Source organism: Quercus robur, chromosome 12 (assembly GCF_932294415.1).
Source record: "Quercus robur chromosome 12, dhQueRobu3.1, whole genome shotgun sequence".
NCBI classification, from domain to species: domain Eukaryota; kingdom Viridiplantae; phylum Streptophyta; class Magnoliopsida; order Fagales; family Fagaceae; genus Quercus; species Quercus robur.
Window position 1 is genome coordinate 31,286,100 of NC_065545.1, and position 22,498 is coordinate 31,308,597.

Sequence of the window (22,498 nt, forward strand, 5' to 3'; positions counted from 1 at the left end):
AACTTTTGTCGTTAATGGAATGCACATTCGAAAAGAAAATAATTTTTATTTATTAAACTTTTAGGCCTTAATTAAAGAAGTTTTTTTTTTTACGTTAAAAGAGTAATTATAGAAAAACTTCACATTTTGCCCAACTAACCCCCAAAACCCCTCATTTTATTCACAACTGCAGTTATCATGTAAATTTATATTAACACTATTTATTTTACTACTTATTTTGCCTTTTTTTTTTTACTGTATCCCAAGGATAAAAGCAAGAAAGTAGATATTATTTTATTTTTTTATAGGAAAGTAGATAGTAGTGGTTATATGTGAGAAAAAAAAAATCAATATTAGAATTAAATGTATGCAAAATAAATATTAAAAATGAGAGGATGGAATACATGTATCAATTACAATATATATTATTTAGCAAAAAAATTACAATATATATTTTCACCAATAGAAAAGGTTTTTTTTTTTTTTTTTTTGAGTAAGGGGCCTTATATATATATATATATATATATTCAATACTATAAAACAAATAAATATGATAAATTCTATTTTAGGGGCCTTCATCCATTTGCAGGATTTAGGCCATTGCCTAAATGGCCTATTAATGTTTGAGCAACCCCTGCCTGCCTGTTATGGTGTGAATACTATCCCCATCCTCAGCCTAGTTGAACCAAGAGCTAAACCAGCCAATCAGATAACCTATAAAGAACATGTGTAGTGTGTGTTTATGGGGGAGAGAGAGAGATTCAGAACCGAAGATGTGTAATTTAAAACACAACGACGACCTCCACTAAACAATTTGAAAATGAGGAACATCACAAAATTTTGCCAATTCAAATTAGTTTGTTTAAATATCCCCTTAATTCACACAAAATACAATCTGACTAACGCAGAAGTCTTTCGTCCATGTTACATCTTCCCCCTCAGATTCATCTGATCTGAACAATTCCTGCACTAACCAGCTTCTGGATCTTGTTCATCACCATCGGGTTCTTTGTGTGTTCTTGAGCAGCCTTGGGATTTTCCTGGAAATCGATCAACACCTGCATACATCACCCAAAGCATTTTCAGCAATTCCATATACCATAGAAAACAATAAAGAATCATTTGAGATCACAGGTTTAACTTAAAAAGACCAATAATTCAAAATGAGCATACCTGTCTCATAACAGGGTCTTGGAGGATGTTCTGAATTTCAGGGTCCTGCATTCCCTTGGCCTGCAAGGTGGAAACTTATGTAAAGATCACAATTCCCAAACTGGTTTCATAAAATCAGTCTAAAAAAGAGAGAGAAAAGTCACACCTGTCTCTCCTTCAATTCATCAGGTGTCAAATCTCCACGGCTAGCCTTGTTAATTTGTTCTACACATCTGCAAATTATTTTGATTTGGCAGTTAAACAAGGGCTTTATACCATAGTCTATGTCAAAAACGACAAAAGCAGTCAGGTTAAAAACCATACCTCTTCACACCATCAAGCAATTCCTGGTTGCTAGGATCATGCTTCAGCCCCTCCTGATATGTTTCCAAAGCTTTGTCATATTCTTTCATGAAAAACTGGACAGCACCTTTTCTGTTATAACCCTTGGAAAAGGTTGGATCAAGCTCAATGCACTTTTCTGCATCCTTCAATCCCTCTGGTAAAGCCCCAAGTTTTGTGTAGCATGCAGCTCTATTGCTATATGCCTGCAAGACAGCAAGTGTATCAAACGGTGATCCATTGCATTTACTCTTCTTGAGACAGAAGACTTAAATATACTTTGGCAGTACAAATGAAGGAGTGTCAGAGGTTTTTTACCCTTGGATCTTTTGGGTTCCTTTTCAAGGATTCTGTGTAATGCTTAATAGCCTCTGGATATTTCTGCTGCTTGAAATACTCATTGCCTACATATACCATAGATAAGCAGTCAAGAAAGAGATAGACATGAAGAAATTCTTAGAAGTTTTCAAGAACGTGCAGCAATGCTAGCACAAAAACCTTATATTTTAGGCATTATAATACACAATATATGGACCCCACATAATAGAGGTCAGGAATAGCATTTTAAAATTATAGGAAGTGCTATTGATTCAGAGCTAGTCCAGGGTTGCTATTCAAGAGGAATAAATATATAGGAGTGTAACGAGTCAATCAAAAGACACCAACATAATGTGTGAAGAAACCATTAGTAGGATCAGCAATTCTATCAAGAGATACAAAGCACAACAGCTACTTTTGGATACCTTTCTCAATTGAGATAACTTTCTCAATTGAGATAAAAGTAAATAAATAAATAAAACGATAGGTGAAGTGTTCTAGACGGGATACCTTTCTCACGTTCCTCATCAGCTACTTTTGGATCAAAGTACTCTTGCTGCTCTAGTTCCTTCTTTGCTTTTTCAGCATCATTAAGTTTCTTCAATGTGTCTGGGTTGCGGTGCTCAGTGAGAGCTTTCTGGAAACTCTCAATAGCAGGTTCATAGTCCTTTGATGTTTTTGCCATTTTCACCAGGGCACTTCCCTTCCTAGTCAAAGCTTTTGCTATCATTTTAAAGTCTGATCTAAGCTCTCTTCCCCTTTCAACAGCCTTGTCACAGTCTTTAATACAATCCTCATACTGAAATGACAATAAAGTTAAAAGTTGAATTAGGGTGCAGTTAAAAAGAAATAAATGTGAATATCAGACAGTTTAATACAGCCAAGTAAACAGTCCAAATGTTTCTTGTTCATATCAGAATCAATGTGTACATTGGACAGCAATAAGAATAGTGGAGGCAATTGTTAGGACCATTTTAGGTGCTGACATTTGAGGTGCCAAAGGTATGCCCCACAAATTGGCACAAAAACAGTTTGAGGCAAGCAAACAAACAAAAGAATGAACGACTTCCTACTGATGCTGTTCTATCTCTAGGCTGAAACTAAAGGTTCATGAGACAAATCTACATGAAAATTTAAAAATTCTTAATCACTCAATTACAGAGTCATATTTTCTTCTTATAACAGGATTACATTTATATGTTTATATAATAGTGGGTAAGGCTTTGCTCCAGTGTACTGGAGGCAACAAGATCCGGAAATGTGGCAAAAATCTGACACATGTCATATCTTGTCAGCTCGAGTGCTGTCAAGATTACAGGATTTGGGTAACTCAGCAAGTTGGGCCCAGGTGAGATTGATTAAGGTAAGAAAACTCTTTTCTTAATAATGCACACCCTATCATTTTATAGCCAGTGAATCAAATCAAAAAAGTATAGAAAATCAGTATGTCCAAATGATAGTCCACTATTGTTGCAATGAATTGATAAATCATAATTCAATAACACATCCACATGAACCTCAACTCATTAAACTAAAACCCAAAATATGGAATATTTCAAATTCAGGACTTTTTTTTAATCTTGCCCATTAAGGTTTTAAACATAAGATATAGTGAAAACAGAGACCAAAACAAGTATGATGACAGAAAAGGCATTTCACATGAAACGCAAAATCGACAAACAAATTAAGAATTCCTACAAGTGCAATTGTTCCTATACCACTAGTCAACTACACCAATAGAAACTAAATTGTAACAGTCAAAATCAAAAGCAAGCAATAAATTTTTTTTGATAAAAGAGGTATTGTCTCAATTGTGATACCTGACCCATTTCGAGATAAGTAGCAGCTCGATTCATGAGATATGAAATGTCCTCATCATCCAACTCCATGGCCTTCGTATAATGCGCGATGGCCGTATCGAAATCCTTCTTCTTATACGCAGCATTCCCCAATTCCTTCTCACTCACCGCCTGCGCCTTCCTCTCCTTCTTCTCCCTCTCTTCCTCCGTCAGCTCCATCGGGTCCGGCTTGGGTTCGGGCTCAGGAACCTTCACAGGTTCAGCCTCAGCAGCTCTCTTCCTCTCCGGCGGAGAGGAAGGAGACGGAGAAGACTCCGGCATCTCCGTGTCCTCAGAAGTAGGCGTACGGAATTTGAGATTAAGCAAAACCCCTAGGGCTTGCATAACCCTCTGGTCCTTGAGGTAAAGGTTGAGATTGCTAGGGTTTTTCTGGATCTCCTGCATCATCTTCACGAAATCAGGCTGTTGAAGGTAAGCCCTAGTGGATGGATCCGCAGTCAGCTTGGCCCACATCTCCGGACCGGAGAAAGCATCGCCGAAGAGATTGTTTCCCGGCGGCGGAGGACCGGCGCGGGACCGAGAAGCCGAGGCTTGAGCATCGGCTAAGCCGGATTTGAGAGCCTCGTTGTTAGGGTCGTATTCGAGACCTTTCTTGTAAGCTGAAACGGCGTCGTCGTAGTGAGCCAAGCCGAGATGAGCCGCGCCAAGTCGGCTATAACCCTTGGACCAGTCGGGTTTGAGCTCTACGGTCTTCTTAGCATCGGTCAAGGCCTCGGAGTACTTGTTGATAGAAGCGTAGGCGGCGGATCGGTTAGAATAGAGGACGTGGTTGGTCGGAGCGAGATTGATTGCTTCGGAGAAGTGGCGTATGGCCGTGGGGAAGTCGCCGGCTGAGAAGGCCGCGTTGCCTTTGGCTTTGGCTTCTTCAGCCATGAATCGAAAAGAGAGAGAAAGCGATGAAAGATTAGAGTTTTGGTGATGAAGGAGGGTTTTGGATGTAATTGAGAATTGTGAGAGAAAGAGAGAGAGCTTATATAAAAGGAGAGAAAGGAACGAGAGAGTTCTAGTGAGTGGTGTGTGTAAAGAGGCGCAGAGGGGTTCTGGAATGTTCCTCCACGTTGAGTCTTGACTAGACTTTAGAGTTGTTTTAAGAGTTGTGTTGAGTCTTTCGCTATTTTGGATTCGCGCGTGCCGTGTGGTGTGAGAGACTTTTATGGGACGGAGGAGGCTTGCTTGGAAACTGGAGGTTTAGGGAATAATTCTTTACCTTCTTCCATTAACGTTGTTTGTATTTTTTAGATATATATGTGGGTATAAAATATATATATAATATTATTTAAACACTGAAAATTATTGTTTAAAATATATTACAAAATAGATTTTAATGGTCTTTCTTTACTCTTTTTGGTTGGATAACTCATAATTGAGTGTTTGGGAGTGCAATTACTTAATTAATCATAAGTGAAAATGGACTTTTGATCCCTATATTTTAGGTTAATGTTTATTTTGGCCTTTACTTTTTTGGAGTGTCTATGTTGGTCCTTGAAAATTGAAAATCGAAAATCGAAAATTGTTACTATTTTAGTTCCTACTATCATCTTAATAATGAAAATTGTCTACGTGACAAATGGAGTTCATATAAAATTAAGTTGATTTTAGTCCCTATCATCCATATTATGCACTCTGTTTGTCACGTAGACAATTTTCGTTACTGAGATGATGGTAACGACTAAAATGGTAATAATTTTCAATTTTCAGGGATCAATATATGCGCTCTAAAAAAGTAGAGATTAAAACGAGAATTAACCCAAAATGTAAGGACCAAAAGTGCGTTTTCGTCTTAATCATATTTGTATGTGGTTAAGAAATTTCAAATTTGTGATTATCGATTGACCTGACCTCATTGGCCAAACCAAATAGGAAATACAACTTTATACGTTTGCAACTTGAAAATGTTGTAAATGTGTCAAATTTTTTTTTTTTTTTTGGTGTACAATATTTACCATTTTTGTAAATATGTACAATATTTATCACTTTTTGCAAACGTATACAATATTTTTCACTTTTTCTGTGTTTACAATATAAATTTATATTGTACCGTACAATTTAAAAGAAAAATTTCTCATGAGAAATAATAAATCTAGACATGCACTCAATTTATTTTTCTTTTTTTCTTTAGGAATGGCAACAGGTCAAGTTTGAAGCTGGTTTCTTTATCTCCAAACACGCCGTGCCACTCTCCACCCGTGACCCAAACCCACCCTGTTAACTAAACGGGTTTTTTTTTTTGCCCCTATACGCACCCCTACAGGCCCCGCCATGCCTCTTCAAGGCCCTAAACTAGGGCCCAATCTAAAGGCCCTGAAGGCCTGAACCAAGGCCCAATAAAAAAATTATTCAATTTCCTAAAGCCTAAGAGCATTTGCAACAGTGTAGCTATATTACTATATTGCTATATTTTAGCTACACTGTTGCTAAAATGATGCTCTAGCAATGGAGCTAAATCTAAAAGTTTTAGCTCCACTACTACAATACACATCTAAAAATAGATGTGCACTGTTCATGAAAGCAAAATATATATATATATATATATATATATATTATTTTATAAAATAATGCCTCTCTCTCTCTCTCTCTCTCAAGCTCACTCACTCACTCCAATCTCTCACTCTCTCACTCCAGCCTCTCACTCTCTCAACTCCGATCACCCAAGCCACCGCTCTCTCACTCCGATCTCTCACTCTCTCAACTCCGATCACCCAAGCCACCGATCCACCCCTTCTGCCGACCTAGCTTGCCGACATGATCGATGCTTGCTCATCATGGGTTTTTTTTTTTTTTTTTTTCCCCTGCTGTGGACTAGTGGTGGTGGTGGTGGTGGTGGCTGTGGTTGTGGCCGTGTTTAAGGAAAAAGATTGGAGATTTGGGGGTTTTTTTTTTTTTTTTTTCTATTGTGGACTGGTGGTGGTGGTGTTGGTGGTGGTTGTGGTTGTGGTTGTGGCTGATGGTAGAGGTGTTTGTGGTTGGTTTTTTTGGGTAGTGGGATTTATTATTTTATTGTAGTGGTTATATTATTTTATTCTGATGTTTATATTATTTTATTATGTTGAAAACTAAAATAGATCCACAGCTGCAGCATGTGTGTAGGTAAAATAGATAGTGGTGCTAAATAGCTAAAATTATAGATCCACTGTTGTGGATGCTCTAAAGGGCAAGAGAAAATAAGATCAAAAAGTGTTGATTTGTAAAAAAATAAGGAACAAAATCAAATGGTTCATCCAAAATTCCTATCAAAATACAAAGTTTCTCAGAACACATTCATTCCGACACATCTTCCACCCCAAGTTCCAAATCAAAACACAAACATCTCCAATAGATGATACATTCAAACCCATGAATCTACAAAACTTCATTCCCACCTTCATTCTCAAAACCCCAATTTTCAAACTCAAACCATCAAATCAACCAACTTAAACCAAACCAAAGGGGAAGGATATTTTGGTCATAGACTTAAACAGAGACAAGGTGGAGAATGAACCCAAAAAAAAGGGTGGAAAACAAACTTGCAAGACAGAAAACTACAACAAAGTGGAGAAGCAGGAAGGAGGGAGGCTTGAAGGGGGTGGCTGGTGGCAGGCTGAGAGAGTGAGAATGAGGTCGTGACTCATTACTCGTGAGGTTGGGTTGCATTGGTGAGAGTGAGATCTTGAGGAGGGGGCAACGTCTGAGAGAGATTTGAGAAGTGAGATTGATTAGGGTTTGAGAATAGTTAGTGATATATATCATTAGGGTAGTTTAGTAATTTTAATGTATACGTGTAGGGTTCGGGTTTAGGGTGGATATGAATAATACTTGCACCCGACCTAAACCCATTATGGGTTGGTTTATTAAAACCCAAACTTGCCCTTAATGTTTCACGGTTTGGGTAAAACTCGATCCATTATGGTCGGGTCGGGTACTTGTGAGTTGGATAAAAATTTTCACTCCTATTTTTTTTGGAGGCATACAGTTTCATAACTTGTTGATTTGTGTGATGGTGAGTGGTGAACATTTTCTCTCTCCTATTGTAATTACTAACTTTTTGAATCCATATTTCATGGTGTGAACAATATTTGCACATGACTATAAATCATCATTTTTGCCCAAAATATGTTGTCTTGGTTATTTTTCGTTTTTGCGATATATTGCTTGTCTACAGTTTGATTTTAATCCAAGAGTTGCCGATTGAAATATTTTATGTGCTCTTCATAATGGTGAAGAATTTGCTTTGATACATCAATTGGATTTTTACATAAAACACGATCAAATCTTGTCAAACTAGGGTTTAGCCAACCCTAGAGTTTAGCCATAAATTAATCAAGTTTTCCATAAAATGAAGGCATTTTGACCTTGGTTAACTATGATTTTTTAATTCGAAAACTCAAAATGGTTTTAGTCTTTTAAATGCATTTTAAACCAATCTTGGTATGATTGGTTTAAAATTCATTTTTGGTTATCTTAGTCTTTTAATAAAGGATTCCATTAACTTAAGGGAGGGTCAAAATGGGGTGATGACGCTTGATATATGATTACTTATGCTCCATTTGTTTTGATGGAAACCTTATGTAAAGATTGTTTTTTGTGTGTGTTCTGTGTTTTGTAATATATAAAATAAAATAAAATAAATGAGTTAAAGGATAATTATCTCTTAACTTTCCTTATTTAGTTTGGCATGATATAAAGTTATTTTCCATAAAATTTTAGCGGAAAGGAACTCTGTCACGTCAAGCTAAATAAGGAAAGTCAAGAGATAATTTTCCAATTCATTTTAAGATCGTTACCAAATATAGGAAAATGAGATAATTTTTTAGAAAATATTTTTTTGGAAAATATTTCATTTTTCAAAAAATGTTAATGTCAAAATAAACATAGCATTAAAAATTAATTTACGTGCTTTCCATAGTTCGCTATTACTTTCATTTTCTCCTTCAAGCATAAAAAATCCTCTTAATTGACCCAATATTGAATACGTTTAAATTAAAATAATGTAAAAACAAATTCAGTGGTAATAACATCATCTATAATGATATCCATGTATGTGGTTCAAACCCCCTTTCTCTTTCCCTCTATCTACCTTTAAAAAAAAAAACAGCACTTTTGAAGTTTACTTACTCTATTTCATTATGTTTTCAAAAAAAAAAAAAAAAATCTATTTCATTCTATCCTTTCCTAAAAAAGACATATACAAGATGATGGAGAGCCTTGTAACTCAATTAGTACATTCTAGTATCTATACTATATATAACATGATTCCCTTCCTCTTGATTTGAACTTTTCTGAAGGTCAAAAATACCTCATCCAGTAAAAATACATGCCTACAAAAACATGACTACTCTCTCATTAACTCATGTCTTCAAAACAACTCTACTTATCAAAAAAAAAAAAGCTTTCCAAAAAAATTCTATACCAAAAAAAAAAACCCACATTAAGTTAGATTTAAATCTAACTTAGAGTTGAAAAAAAATCATATCCTTATCCCATAATCCATGTTTAAAATCCTAAATTTTAGGTTATAAAATCTGTTTTATTTTCTATACCCTTGTTTGGATTTCTACTTTTGGATGCCCAAAATACTCTCATCATACTCACAAGTTTTTAACCAAAGGGGGGTAATTATGTAAAATAAAATCCTACAATTTTAAACCTTTGAACGTGTGTCAGTTTACAATCCAATAAACTCCTCATCTCTTATATTAAAAAAAAAAAAAAAAAAACCAACAGAGATTTTGTTTTGGCTCTATATCCTTTTCTTGCTTCTTCTTCTTCTTTTAAATTCTCTTTCATCTTAAAATATATATGTGTAAGGACTCGATTCGTAACGAACCGTAACAGTGTTGGGTTCGCACGTAAAAAGACCCAAACAATATCATTTATAGAGCGTGGGTTTGAAAGGCTAGGCCTTAGTCACCAGATGGCAGGTTTTTTGTGGTGTTCATATATGGTTTAAATCGTATTCGCCCTGGGAGTCGCTCTCCTGGAGGCAGGCTGGGAGGCTCTAGTTTTTGGCCATTTTTCCCAGCCCCTTCTCTGGATTGCTTACTTTTCCTTTTATACTAGCCTGTGTTCCTTATCCTTCGTCCACGTGTAGGATCGGCATTCCAAGACTGATACTTGTCCCATCAGCCCATACCCAGAGTGGTTGGGGATGGTTGTAAAAGTTGGAGAGTATGGCTCTGTCAGGTGCAGAGTATTGAATGGCAGTAAGGGCAGCTTTCCCTGGTCGTCATACTTTCCAGCATACCCTTTTCTATTGACACAGATATTTTAGATTTTTTCCCAAGCTGTTTCTATACCGTTTTTGCCCTTCCTTCCTGTGAGACCTCGGACATGCCGAGGACTAAATCGTCCTCGACTGTGTCCCAAGGCTATTTTGTACTTGTATTACCAATCCTAGGCTATAACCCTTCTCGGCTCGGGCCTTAGGCCCCAATGAATAAATGGTCCAGGGCCACAAACTATTGGGCCCCACAATATATATATACATCTCCACACTCTTTCATCAAACTTAAATTCATTGCAGATAAATCACGGTCAAAACAAAATTTTCATAGAACGCTAGTAAGAGTTTAAGAATAGTGAAATCCATGGGCTGACCCCATCGTCTCCACCCAATAGGAACTATGAGATCACCCCAAGGACGCCTTTGGCATCCTGGGATTGTGAATTGACCATAGAACCTTGTTCAATAAGTAAAATGCATTAGCTATCCGTTCTAAGGTTGGGCAACAACAAGAAGACTCCCAGGAAGGGAAGCTAAATAGAAAGAAATGGTTTTAATGGAAGGTCTGGCGTTTGGAACTATGAGATCACCCCAAGGACACCTTTGGCATCCTGGGATTGTGAATTGACCATAGAACCTTGTTCAATAAGTAAAATGCATTAGCTATCCGTTCTAAGGTTGGGCAACAACAAGAAGACTCCCAGGAAGGGAAGCTAAATAGAAAGAAACGGTTTTAATGGAAGGTCTAGCGTTTGGAACTTGATGTGTGGTGCTTGCGTTTAAATTGGATTTCTTTTTAATACTAATATTTGTTTTCATACTAACTTTCCATTTGGATTTTGATTTTTGTGCAAAAAAACTTATTTATTTTTACCATTAGTCATTGGCCTATTCCATCACTTGGGTTGGTGTTTAGATACATGTGCCAAAATTTCTATGCCAAATGGAAACATGTTTTGTTATATGTATGCCAAAATTTCTTTGCCAAATGGAAACAGGTTTTGTTAAATTGCATTTATTGCCATGTTGGGTTTTGTATTAACTATTAACCTCCTACTAGTTGCGGGCCCAAAAGTTAAAAGGATCTAGGCCCAAAAAGCCCAATATAATGAATTTGTAGAGAGTGGATTGGAAAACTAAGTTTTAATGAGTTGGGTAGCAATTATAGTGGATCCAAATAACAATAAAGTAAAAATAGGCTGGTTTTATCTAAAGAAAATCGTCTTCGGCACAATCCGAGGAGACTAGTTCTTGTATATAATTCTAGAAGTTGATTATAAGTACAGTTCTTATTGCTACAATATTTCTCTCTTAATTCTCCGAACCCTTTCTCTCAAGACATCCCTTCTATTTTATACTATCTTCCTCCTTTCATCTTTGCCCTTCACGTGTAGATTAGATTGTTGGTGTTGATCCTTATCATATCAGCACCTTCCTGAACTTTTTGGGGAATAGCTATAAGGCTAAAAACTATTGTTCAAGTATCACTTCCTCATTAATGCGATCAAAGAGTTAGCTGCAAAGTATTCAATGCCGTGGTAGCAGCTTTCCCTTAGATATTTCATAGCCTCCCTCTATCTTGTTCTTTTCTGGTACTTATCCTCATCAGTGGAGTTGTCCGAAACGTTGTTCTTGATGGCAAACTGCATCTTCTGACCTCGGCTTTGCTCAGCCAAGTAAACATTCCTCCTCGGATCACTTTCTTGGACTCTCATGACCATACCTCACCTCTTCATTCATTAACACAAACTCCTCTAACAGTGTTTCTCTGTCCTTGGACTACTTAATGTCCTCAAATTGGGCCCCTGGCCCAATATATACATAGATACGTACTATTGGGCCTATCACCCCTACATTCATTTATAATATTTTGAATATCATTAAAAATTATATAAAATTTGAAAATTATTCTTTTAGTTTTAACCAAACTTTCTCAAACCTAATTTTTTCTTCAATACAATCAAAAACATCGAGAAAAGTATCTAAAAAATTAATAAAACTCATCAAAACTACAAATTAAAATAAAAAAGAAAGGGAAAAATAAAAGATTGTAACCATTTTTCCTTAAAAAAAAAAAAAAAACAAAACAAAAAAAACAAAGATTACAGTTCCAAAGGGGAAAAAAGTAGAGAAGTTTTTTTAAAAAAAGCGAAAAGTATTGTTGTGGGGGCCCAAAACTCATATATTGTAACACGATACAATGACTAAGTAATTGACTTGCATAATTTATTTATAAGAAATATAAGGTAGAAATTCCAAATAGGAGACCTAAACAACTGATTAAGAAGACAGGAGGGAAGATAAATTATTCTAAGGTACATAAACTGTTTTCCCGAGGTATAGGGAGTAAGCAAGAAAGCAAAAATAAAACATGGCTCTACTTAGCTTGTGTAATTTTCTCTCTCTTATTCTTCTCCAAGTTTTTCTCTCAATATCTCCCAATCCCCTCTCCGTTGCACCCTCCTCACCTTTTATAGACATTTTTTCTTCCCTTATCTCCCCAATTGGCCTACTTCCAGTTGGATTTTCGGGATACTTGTCACATCATTCATCTGTTCTGCCTCCTTTTCATCATGAAATAGGACTTTTGGGGGTGTCTATACTATTCAGGCTAATTTATATGCATTTAATGTGGAAGAGATTAGATAGAGAACCTCTCATTAATGCGGAAGTGACTGCCTCTTTGATTCTTATCTTTTTAGGGTGTTTCCTGAGGAGGATCTGATGGTGGTGGCATCTCGGATAAAAAAGGAATCGATTGCCCGTGGTCCCCTGCATATCCACTGAAGCACAAGCCATGCTTGTTACCTCGGATAAGAGTTTCAATAATAGTAGCTAACTCGAATCTCCACAAGACATGTTCTAAAGAATTGCTCTTTATTCCTCAGGCTCTCTTGCTCCTATCCACATTTTTGGGTTTGACCCATCTCTTAAAGTTTGACATTCTGGGCCTCTACTTGGAATCAAGTTCATCCCCCCCCCCCCCCCCCCCACCAACAATTGTATCAATGCTGTCATAATCTGATCTAACATCTAATCCAATACATGAAAAATAAATAGATAAATAAATAACTTTAAACACAATTTTTTTTTTTTTAATCTCAAAGAATACACTAATAAGAAAAGGCAGATGGAGAATAACATAAAATATTCGTAAATACTTAAAACAATTACTCAAGCATCTAAGAACAGCATATAAAAAAGACATAACAATTTACTACTAATTTGTTAAACAAAACATTTATAAATAGTGAAAGGAAATTGCACAAAGACCATTATCTTCAACTGCACTATTTGTTCTTCATCAGTTTGTCCAAACAATCCTATAGTTTTCCAAATAAACTAAAATTTGACAATAACACAAAATATAACATATTATAATATGATTATTTTTCCAATTTAAATCAACAACAAACACTATTCATTAAAAGTATTTAGTGTTGTAAATAAAATAATAATAAAAAATCTGCATCAAAGAACACATATGAATTAGTCAATAATAGAACAATGTGGGTACAAATCCAAAAAAAATAAAATTTTGAGCCTCATCGCACGTGCAAAGTGTATGTGACAAGGCTAGCTTTTCTTATGCAGGTTCAATTCTTTAAAATATATATATATATATATATATATATATCTATTTTATCGTATTTCAATTCAAATTTCAAAATATTGACCCAAGTTAAATACAAAATTTTCTTATAAAAAAAAAAAAAAAAGGTAGATACAAAATTTTAATATTTAAAAAACTGATAACCTCTCATTTCTTCACATCTTCTACTACATCACAAACTTCACACTACAAAACAACAACTTCCCTCTTCAACTTACGTCTTTCTCCCTTCCTTATATTCAAAAGTGGGAAAACTCTCTCTACTACGTTAATTTCCTCCTGTACGATTTGTGAGCTATTTTGCTTCTTCTAGCGTCTTCAAAAAACTATGTATAGCCTTGGGTTTTTCCTCTAAAAAAGGTATTTAAGTTTCCTTTAATGCGTTTTATGTTTTTATTTTTATGAAACAAATGAAATTACATAGTTATTACTCAATGTAAATATTTTTAAATTATATTGTTTCTTTCTTCCTTTACTAGGTTAAATTTACTGTAGGTTAGATTTGTGATCGATATTTTGATTTCTTTCTATTTCTTTTCTTTTTATACTTTTTAAGATAAGAGAAATGCTTGTTCACAACACTTTTATAACAAATCTTACGTGGTAAGTTGTTATTTGCTATTATTGGTGGACAAAAAAGTAATTTCAATAGTGGATTCAAGTTAAAAACCTATAGCAATCTGTCAACTAGGATTTGTTATGAAAATGTTTTAAACGTAGTATTTTTCTTTAAGGTAATAATCTTAATTTTTTTCCCAGGTCAAGAACTCAAGTTATGGATTTTTGACGAACCAAAACAACAAATGAAGTATGGTGTCAACTATCAAATAGATGAAGTGTATATAGAATTTTGATGTAACTATAATTGAGTAGAAAATCATGACACTAAACCAAAAAAAAAAAAAAAAAAAAGAGTTTCATTGCATGTGCTAAGCGCGTGCGATGAGATTAGTTTCCAATAAAGATATTCAAGATTCAAATTCTTCTATCTTGTAACTAATAAAAAAAAATGTTATCTCCACAATATTTCACAACAAATCTTATGTGGCATGTTATTATTGGCTGTTAATAAAAAAGTAATTTAAGTTGTTACTTCAAAATAAAATCAATAATAACTTATCACTATAATTTTGTTGGGAAAGTGTTATGGACATATGTTATGTATCACTTCCAAAAAAAAAAAAAAACTATTTCTTCGTGGTTCTTCCTAAATTAAGTAAAGCCTTTGAGGATAGTGTTATTTTTGCATGGGATGTGGGGATACGAGATGAGATCTTCAAGTGTGACTTTAAAATTATCTTCGAATCTGCAAGGCAATAATGATCCTCTTGTGACTGTGGCCAATATTATCAAGGGGATCCAACAGAAGCTACAAGAATTCAGAATGGTACAAGTGTGCTATGTGAGGCGACAAACGAACAAACCAGCACATGTATTGGCTCAATATGTTAAGGGCGTTGATAATTTTATAACTTGGATAGAGGAAAATCCTAGCATGATTGAGCCCTCATTGACTCAAGATGTATCGAATTTCTCTTCTTCTTAATGAAAATGATGTATTTCTTATAAAATAATAATAATAATAATGCGTTTACCGTTTATGAAAAACGACATGTAAGATGGACTCACGCTCTAAGCACCACGTGCTCTCTAGGGAAGAGGAAGCTGAGCTCTCAAGAAGCAAAAAAAAAGGTGAAGGTCATTCACCATGCAAATTTCAATGAAGGCTCGACTGAAAGTGGCCACTCACAAGGTCATCAAAATGCTTGGGGGCTTCCTAAAAAGTCCTTCAAGGATTAGTTAGTGGGAGAAATCCCAGGAGTTTTCACAAAAGCTTTTGACTTCATTGAGCTAATGGACGTTGAAGTTGAGTCAGACGATGAGGTATCAGACCTTCAGGAGGGCCTTGTAGCAGTGAGGTGATAGGCGAACAAATAATAACTCTATTATTTCCTCTCTTATGGATGATTGTAGGCAATTGGTTACCTAGATCCCTTAATCGAGATTTAGGCATGTATACAGAGAAGCCAACATATGTGCGGATTTTCTGGCCAAATTAGGCTCTACTATGGATGTAGATATTGTTGTTTTTTCTAGTCCGCTTGTGGACGCTCTTTCAATTTTTGAGGCTAATTGTTGTGGTCTGTATGTGAATGGGCTTTGTCCTGAATTTGTGATTGCTTTTTAGTTTATGCCATTACCTTTTTCTACCAAAAAAAGAGAAATGACACGTTTATTAGTTACCAATTGTTTCGTTGAGGTTTCTAAATTCTATGGAGGACACATGAACTAGAAAGTACGGATACTTCATTTAGGGTGCCATACCTGTCGTATTCATGTTGTACCCATGTCATACTAGTGTTGTACTCGCCGTTTCACATTATAATTTTTCAGAAATTGCTCGTGTCATTGTGTCATACCTGTGTTCATACACATACCAGTGTATGTGTTTGTGCTTCCTAGCCATAGTTGTCAGTATCATACGATACGTATCATATTGTGTGTAAAAAGTTCTGTATTGTATTGGTGTATTATAGGTGCTCATGAATCGTACGATATAGTGTGTGTATTATATGAATTGTATCGTATTGTAAAATTGTATGTATCATATGATACATAGACAAATACTTTAAAATGAGATTTTTTGTTGAAATTTGTACTTTTATTTGAATCTAACAAATTGTTAGACTTGTTTTAGACATAAAATTATTAGGTTACTTAATGGCGAAAATGCACTTTTAGTCCCTACATTTTGGGTCAATACTCATTTTGGTCCCAAATTTGATTTCGTTACTAATGTCGTCCCTAAAAAAGAAAATCAATTCTATTTTGGTCTCTACTGTCAACCTACTAACGGAAACCTCCTACATGGCAGACAAGTGTCCTGCTTGTTAACATGACCATTAAATATTATTAAAAAAATTATTTGGCATTTTTAAAATGTCATGTCAGCATTTAAATCAAAAAAGCCAAATAAGAAAATTTATTAAAAAAATAAAATAAATTTTAAAAAAATCTTAAATCTGATTTAATTAAAATTATTTCTTAAAAAAACAAAATTAATTATCCTTTTAATTATTTTTTTCTTTTTCTTTAACCTCATCAGTGATCAAATTTCAAAACGTCTCTAAACTCTCTCTTTCTCTCATCACCCTTGACAGAATCTCTCTCAAACCCAAACTCTCTCTAATCTCAAAATCTCATCTCCACCAATTTGCCAAACTCCGATCTAACCTAAGCTCTCTCTAATCTTGTTCAAGACTCAGTGATGAGGTTGCCGCCGTCGAACTTGTTCAAGACTTAGTGATGAGGTCACTGCTATCGTCAAAGAAAGAAAACCCATCGACCCATCGAGAAGGTCTGCCGATTCGATAACTCACCATAGTCGCCGATTCGATAGTTTTGTTTCTGTGTAGTTATGGCTCCATTATACAAAACACCAGTCAATGATTCGATATAGGAGCCCAGATCAATGTGTGTGAAGCCGAGATCAGTGGTTCTCACACCTCTTTCTACCTCACCGTCTCTCTTTTCCTCTCTTTAAGGTTGATTTGGAAGTTTTTAGCTTAGGATTTTTGTAGATTTGTTGTTAAGGCTTTGCTGGTTGCTGGGAAATTTTGGAAGATTTGATTTGGTGGTGGTGCTTTTTAGGATGTTGGGTTTTTATTCTTTTGCTTGGATTTGATATTTATGTTCTTTGATTCGGTGGTGGTGATTTGGGGGTTTTTGTTTTTTGTTTCGTTCTGTTTTGTTTTGTTTTTGTTTTTGTTTTTGTTTTTGTTTTTTTTTTTTTTTTTGTGGGTTTTTCTGTGTTTGTTTGCCAAGAAAATTTATGGGTTTGAAGGCTAAGGTTTACTTTGCTGGAGATATGGGTCTGGCGTTTGGTTGAGATTTGGGTTTGGGGTTTGGTTCTTTGCTGGAGATTGATTATGGGGAAGAACAAGAAAGAATAAAATAACAAAAGCAATAAAAATAAAATAAAATAAAAGCCAAGAAATACGTTTAATTAATTTATTTTGTTTTGAAGTGTTTGGTTATAAAGAAAGTACAAGAAAGAGAAAGAAAATTATAAGAAAATAAGGATTAATTTGCTAAGAATATGAATCTTAGAGATTGGAATAAATAAAAAAAATCATTTTAATTAAAAGAAAGTAATTTTTTTTTTAAAAAGTAAAATTTTTAAAATTTATTTAATTAAAATTAAAATTGAGGAATTAAAATTTTTATAGTTTAAATGCTAATGTGGCATTTAAAAAATGCCAAATAATTTTTTTAAATAATATTTTAATGGCCATGTCAGTGCCACATCAGCAAGCAAGGCATTCCATTTGTCACGTAGGAGGTTTTTGTTAGTGAGTTGACGACAATAACCAAAATAAAATTGATTTTCCTTTTTTAGGGACGACATTAGTAACAAAATCAATTTTGGGGCCAAAATGAAAATTGACCCAAAATATAGGGATTAAAAGTGCATTTTCGCCTTACTTAATTTAACCTAATAAAATAACAAATTCATAATTTTTTTTTTTTTTTTTTTTTTACAAAATTTAGACTACATAGTATACACTTATACTTCACTTTAATATTTACAAATTTATTTGGGTAAAATACTATTTTGGTTCTTAAACTTTGTCAAAAGTTTTTTTCTCGTCCTTAAACTTTAAAAAGTTCTTTTTTTATCCCTAAACTTTGCAAAGAATTTTTTCAATAGTTTAGAGACAAAAATAGGGATAAAAAAATAACTTTTTTCAATAGTTTAGGGATGAAAAACAAACTTTTGGTAAAGTTTAAGGATATAAATAAAACATTTTCAATAATTTAGAGACAAAAGATGAACTTTTTAATTGTTTAGGGACAAAAAATGAACTTTTTAAAGTTTAAGTAGAAAAACCAAACTTTTGATAAAGTTTAGAGACCAAAATAATATTTTACCTAATTTATTTTCTATACTATGAATATGATATTAATTAAAAATATAATTATTTATTTATTTTTTATTTTTATAACTTATAAGTCCAAGAAACAAGAATGCCAAGAAGATTTTTTTAAAAAAATATATTAAAATAAAAAGAACAAGAACAAATATTAAATGTTAATGACGATGAAGAAAATTTAATGAAGAAATAAACTTGCAAAATGATATATGTGATGATAGCATTAACTTAGATGAGGTTGATTAGCCAATATGATGAAAATAAATTAATTTTTGGGCCATTTGTAATATATTATCACTTTTGAATTTAAGCAATTTGAATGTGTATGTTATAAACACGTGTTAATTTGATTTATTTAATTAGCTTGTTAAATATTATTACACATGTAGGGTCTCGATTTGTGGCCCAAACCCAAAGTATATGGGATCTCGGCCCAATGAGCCTAATACAATAAATTTGTAGAGAGTGGGTCAAAAAACTAGGCCCTAACGAATTGAACAACGGCTAATATGAAATTAAATGACAATCAAACACAAAAAATATGTATTGATATCAAAAGGCTTTCAGTCCGAGGAGGTTGTAATTATGTATATTGATCACAAATAAATATAGAGACAATTTTGATTTCAATAGTGTTCTCTTCTCCTCCTTCTTCATGAAGAGTCTTTCACATTATATATCCTCCTTTGGATCATCTTCACCCTCTACTTGTTGATCATCCGAACCCTTACTTGAGTGCATTTCCTATCAGACACCCTCTCTTGTTTTCTATGAGTTGTGGTAACCGAGATAGTACTGTTCAGAGGTCTTCTCCACATAAATGTAGCCAGAAAAGTAGCTGCATTGTATTTAATGCGGTGGTGGCAGCTTTCCCTTAGATATTTTTAGGTTTCCTTCATTCTCGTACGTTCCTGAAGCATGTCTCTATCATTGGAACTTCTTGGAGGATTACACTAACGGATGGAGTGCATATTGTGAACTGTATTCATCATATCCGAAGAGTAGTTCCTCCTCGGAAAACCTCTCACTTGTTCTCCATCTTTGAGACTTTAATTGAGAATGTTTAACAACTACTCTCTTCTCCTCGGACCTATCAATGTTCTCGGACAAGGCCCAAGGCTCAATATACTATTTCAGGCATTTATCCCTACAACACTAGTGATGAATAAATTAATCATTAGTTGAATATATTCAAAATTTACGATGAATATACTCTCTCTCTATATGTATATCTATAATTTTTTTTATAAAGTTTATTAAACATTTGTGTATTTATATATGATACATAGTTAAAAAAAAAAAAAAAAAAAGGCGAAAACACAATTTTGTTCCCTACATTTTGGAGTCATAGTCAATTTGGTCCCTATATTTTGGTAGTAATCAATTTGATTCCTGATATTTTCAACTTGCACTTAATTTAGTCCCTATCGTTAACTCACTAACGGAAAATGCATACGAAGCAAACGGTATGCACGGTTGGCATACTTAAAACTTAGGTGGTAACTAAAATAATAATATAAAATGACAAATCAGCATATGAGCAAAAATAATAATTTATCAATTTAAAGAAATTAAAAAAATTAAAAGAAAAAACATGAATTCAGATCTATTGTTGAACATGAACCCAGAGCCCAGAAAAATTAAATCCACGAATCTCAGCTCTTCAATCCATGTTGGAAACAAAAGCCTAAAAAGAAGGCGAAGAGGAGTAGATGAAGATGAAGATGAAGGTGAAGGTGAAGGTTTGTGGGTTAATTTGGTCCGAATTGCATGGAACTATGACCTAAATGCTGGGTTCTTGCATTCATTATTCTGCACCACCAACTAGCCACATTTAATATAATTTCACCCCCTAAAAAAGTAAAACAAAAAAGCGCCTAGCACATTACTATTAAAATTTAAAACATTGGGTTTATATTATCAAACACATGAGCTAATGGATCTCAAACATCCAAACAAATTCAAAGTGCATACACTTAAAAACCCATAAACAAATATTCAAAATTTTTTATTGAATCCCCCTATTTTCGCATTATTATTAGCAAAATATAAAAGACCTTGTGTTTGAAGAGTTTGGATTTAACACTTTTTTGTAATAAATTGTTTTAATGTTTTGGTTTGTGGGAGAGAGTAACAGTTTCGAATTTTCAACACGAGGAGAGAGTATGAGTGGGTAGAAATAGATTTTAGCTGAAGAGTTTGGAGTCAGAGGTTTTAAGAAGTTGTAAGATCACCTTGTTCTTCATCTTCGTCTATTCTTTCTTCGCCTTCTTCTTCTTTTAGACTTCAGCTTCCAACTTGAATTAAAGAGATGAGATTTGTGGATTTGATTTGGGTTTAAATTTTTTTGGGTTTTGACTGTGTTCATGTTCAACAACAGATCTGAATTCATGCTTTTTCTTTTAACTAGTCGCTAACCCGTGCGATGCACGGGATAATTAAACAAAATTTATACACATTCACTTTTATTGGTACAATCATTTGAAAATAATTCTAACTAATATCCAAATGTAAGAGACGCATTGACTTACTATTTAAAGTAGCATTTTGAAGAATTTACACATATTGTGTAACTGAGCCTTAATTTCTCATCAACAATAAAAACATGGAAATTCAAAACATGGAAAGAAAATAAAAATTACAGCAATTAATTCCATTATCTTTCATGCTATACTTTGTAATTGTACGGAATTAAGTCAACTCAATTTAAGTAGTTGTAATAAAATTGGCTTCTACTATTCTCTATTCTATAGAGATATGAACATATTGGATTTCTCAAACAATTACCGGTATTGCAATAAAATGATTTATTATTGAAAATAAGAAACAAAGAAAATCTGTCTATAGCTTAAGAAACACAATATAATAAAATTAAAGAGATAAAATTTTCGGAGGACAAAATATTATAGATAATTTTAAAAACAGATTATACACTTGAAAGGGTTAGTAATTTATAGCACTTACCCCCCACTATTAGTATACGACACCAAGTGCGATCATCGTAACCCTTTGAAAGAACCTTCCCCAATTGGACCATATAAAAAAAAAAAAAAAAAACCCAATTAACAAAATTGATCCAAAAGGGTCTAAAAAGCACACAAAATCAATTCAAAAAACAAAAATATGAGACAAAGTAGTTACTTTCCGCTGCCAATGAAATCGTCTTTTGTATTGCTGTTCCAAACTGCAACACTTATCTCTCTAAGGCCTTCAATTAATGAAAACACAAACTTCTCTTGGAATACCGGAGTATTATGACCATCTATACACACACACAAAAAACAAAATCAGCATAATTCACTATAACTCTATAGAAGCCTAAAAAATATAAAGAGAAATTAAATGGGTTGAATTTGATATTTACGTTTGGAGAGAGAGAGTTTGCAGAAACTGTGGCTTTATATTTCTTAACTTGAGAGAGGGGTAAGGTGGCAAGGGTTTTGAGGGTAAGGTTGCTAGGGTTTTGAGGTGTTATAATGTTTTTATTTTTATTTTTTATTTTTTAAATATTGTGCTGACGTGGAAAATTGTGATGCTAGCAGAGGTTTCGGTTTTATAAAGAGAAATTAAAGGGATTGAATTTGATATTTACGTTTGGAGAGAGAGAGTTTGCAGAAACTGTGGCTTTATATTTCTTAACTTGAGAGAGGGGTAAGGTGGCTAGGGTTTTGAGGGTAAGGTTGCTAGGGTTTTGAGGGTAAGGTTGCTAGGGTTTTGAGGTGTTATAATGTTTTTATTTTTATTTTTTATTTTTTAAATATTGTGCTGACGTGGAAAATTGTGGTGCTAGCAGAGGTTTCGGTTTTATATATATATATATATAGATTATTTTAATTTCTTTAAATTGATAAATTATTATTTTTGCCCATATGCTAATGTGTCATTTTATATTATTATTATTATAGTTGCCACCTAAGCTTTAAGAATGTCAACCGTGCACTGTTTGTTATGTATGTATTTTTCGTTAGTGAGTAAATGATAGAAACCAAATTGAGTACAAATTGAAAATATCAGGGATCAAATTAATTGCTACTAAAATGTAGAGACCAAATTAATTATAACTTTAAAATGTAGGGGACAAAATAGTGATTTCGACCAGAAA

General features: G+C 33.9%; 1 protein-coding gene across 1 annotated transcript; it reads right to left on the reverse strand.

Annotated features, from left to right (window-relative positions):
* Positions 1-755: 755 nt before the first annotated feature.
* On the reverse strand, positions 756-4,680 carry LOC126710456 (hsp70-Hsp90 organizing protein 3-like). The gene is made up of 7 exons (XM_050410921.1): positions 3,612-4,680; positions 2,302-2,590; positions 1,792-1,877; positions 1,456-1,679; positions 1,298-1,364; positions 1,153-1,212; positions 756-1,037 (listed from the first exon to the last, which is right to left on the reverse strand). The coding sequence occupies exons 1-7, from the start codon at positions 4,521-4,523 to the stop codon at positions 924-926; spliced, it is 1,752 nt and encodes a 583-aa protein (XP_050266878.1). The 5' UTR covers positions 4,524-4,680; the 3' UTR covers positions 756-923.
* Between the last annotated feature and the right edge of the window lie 17,818 nt (positions 4,681-22,498).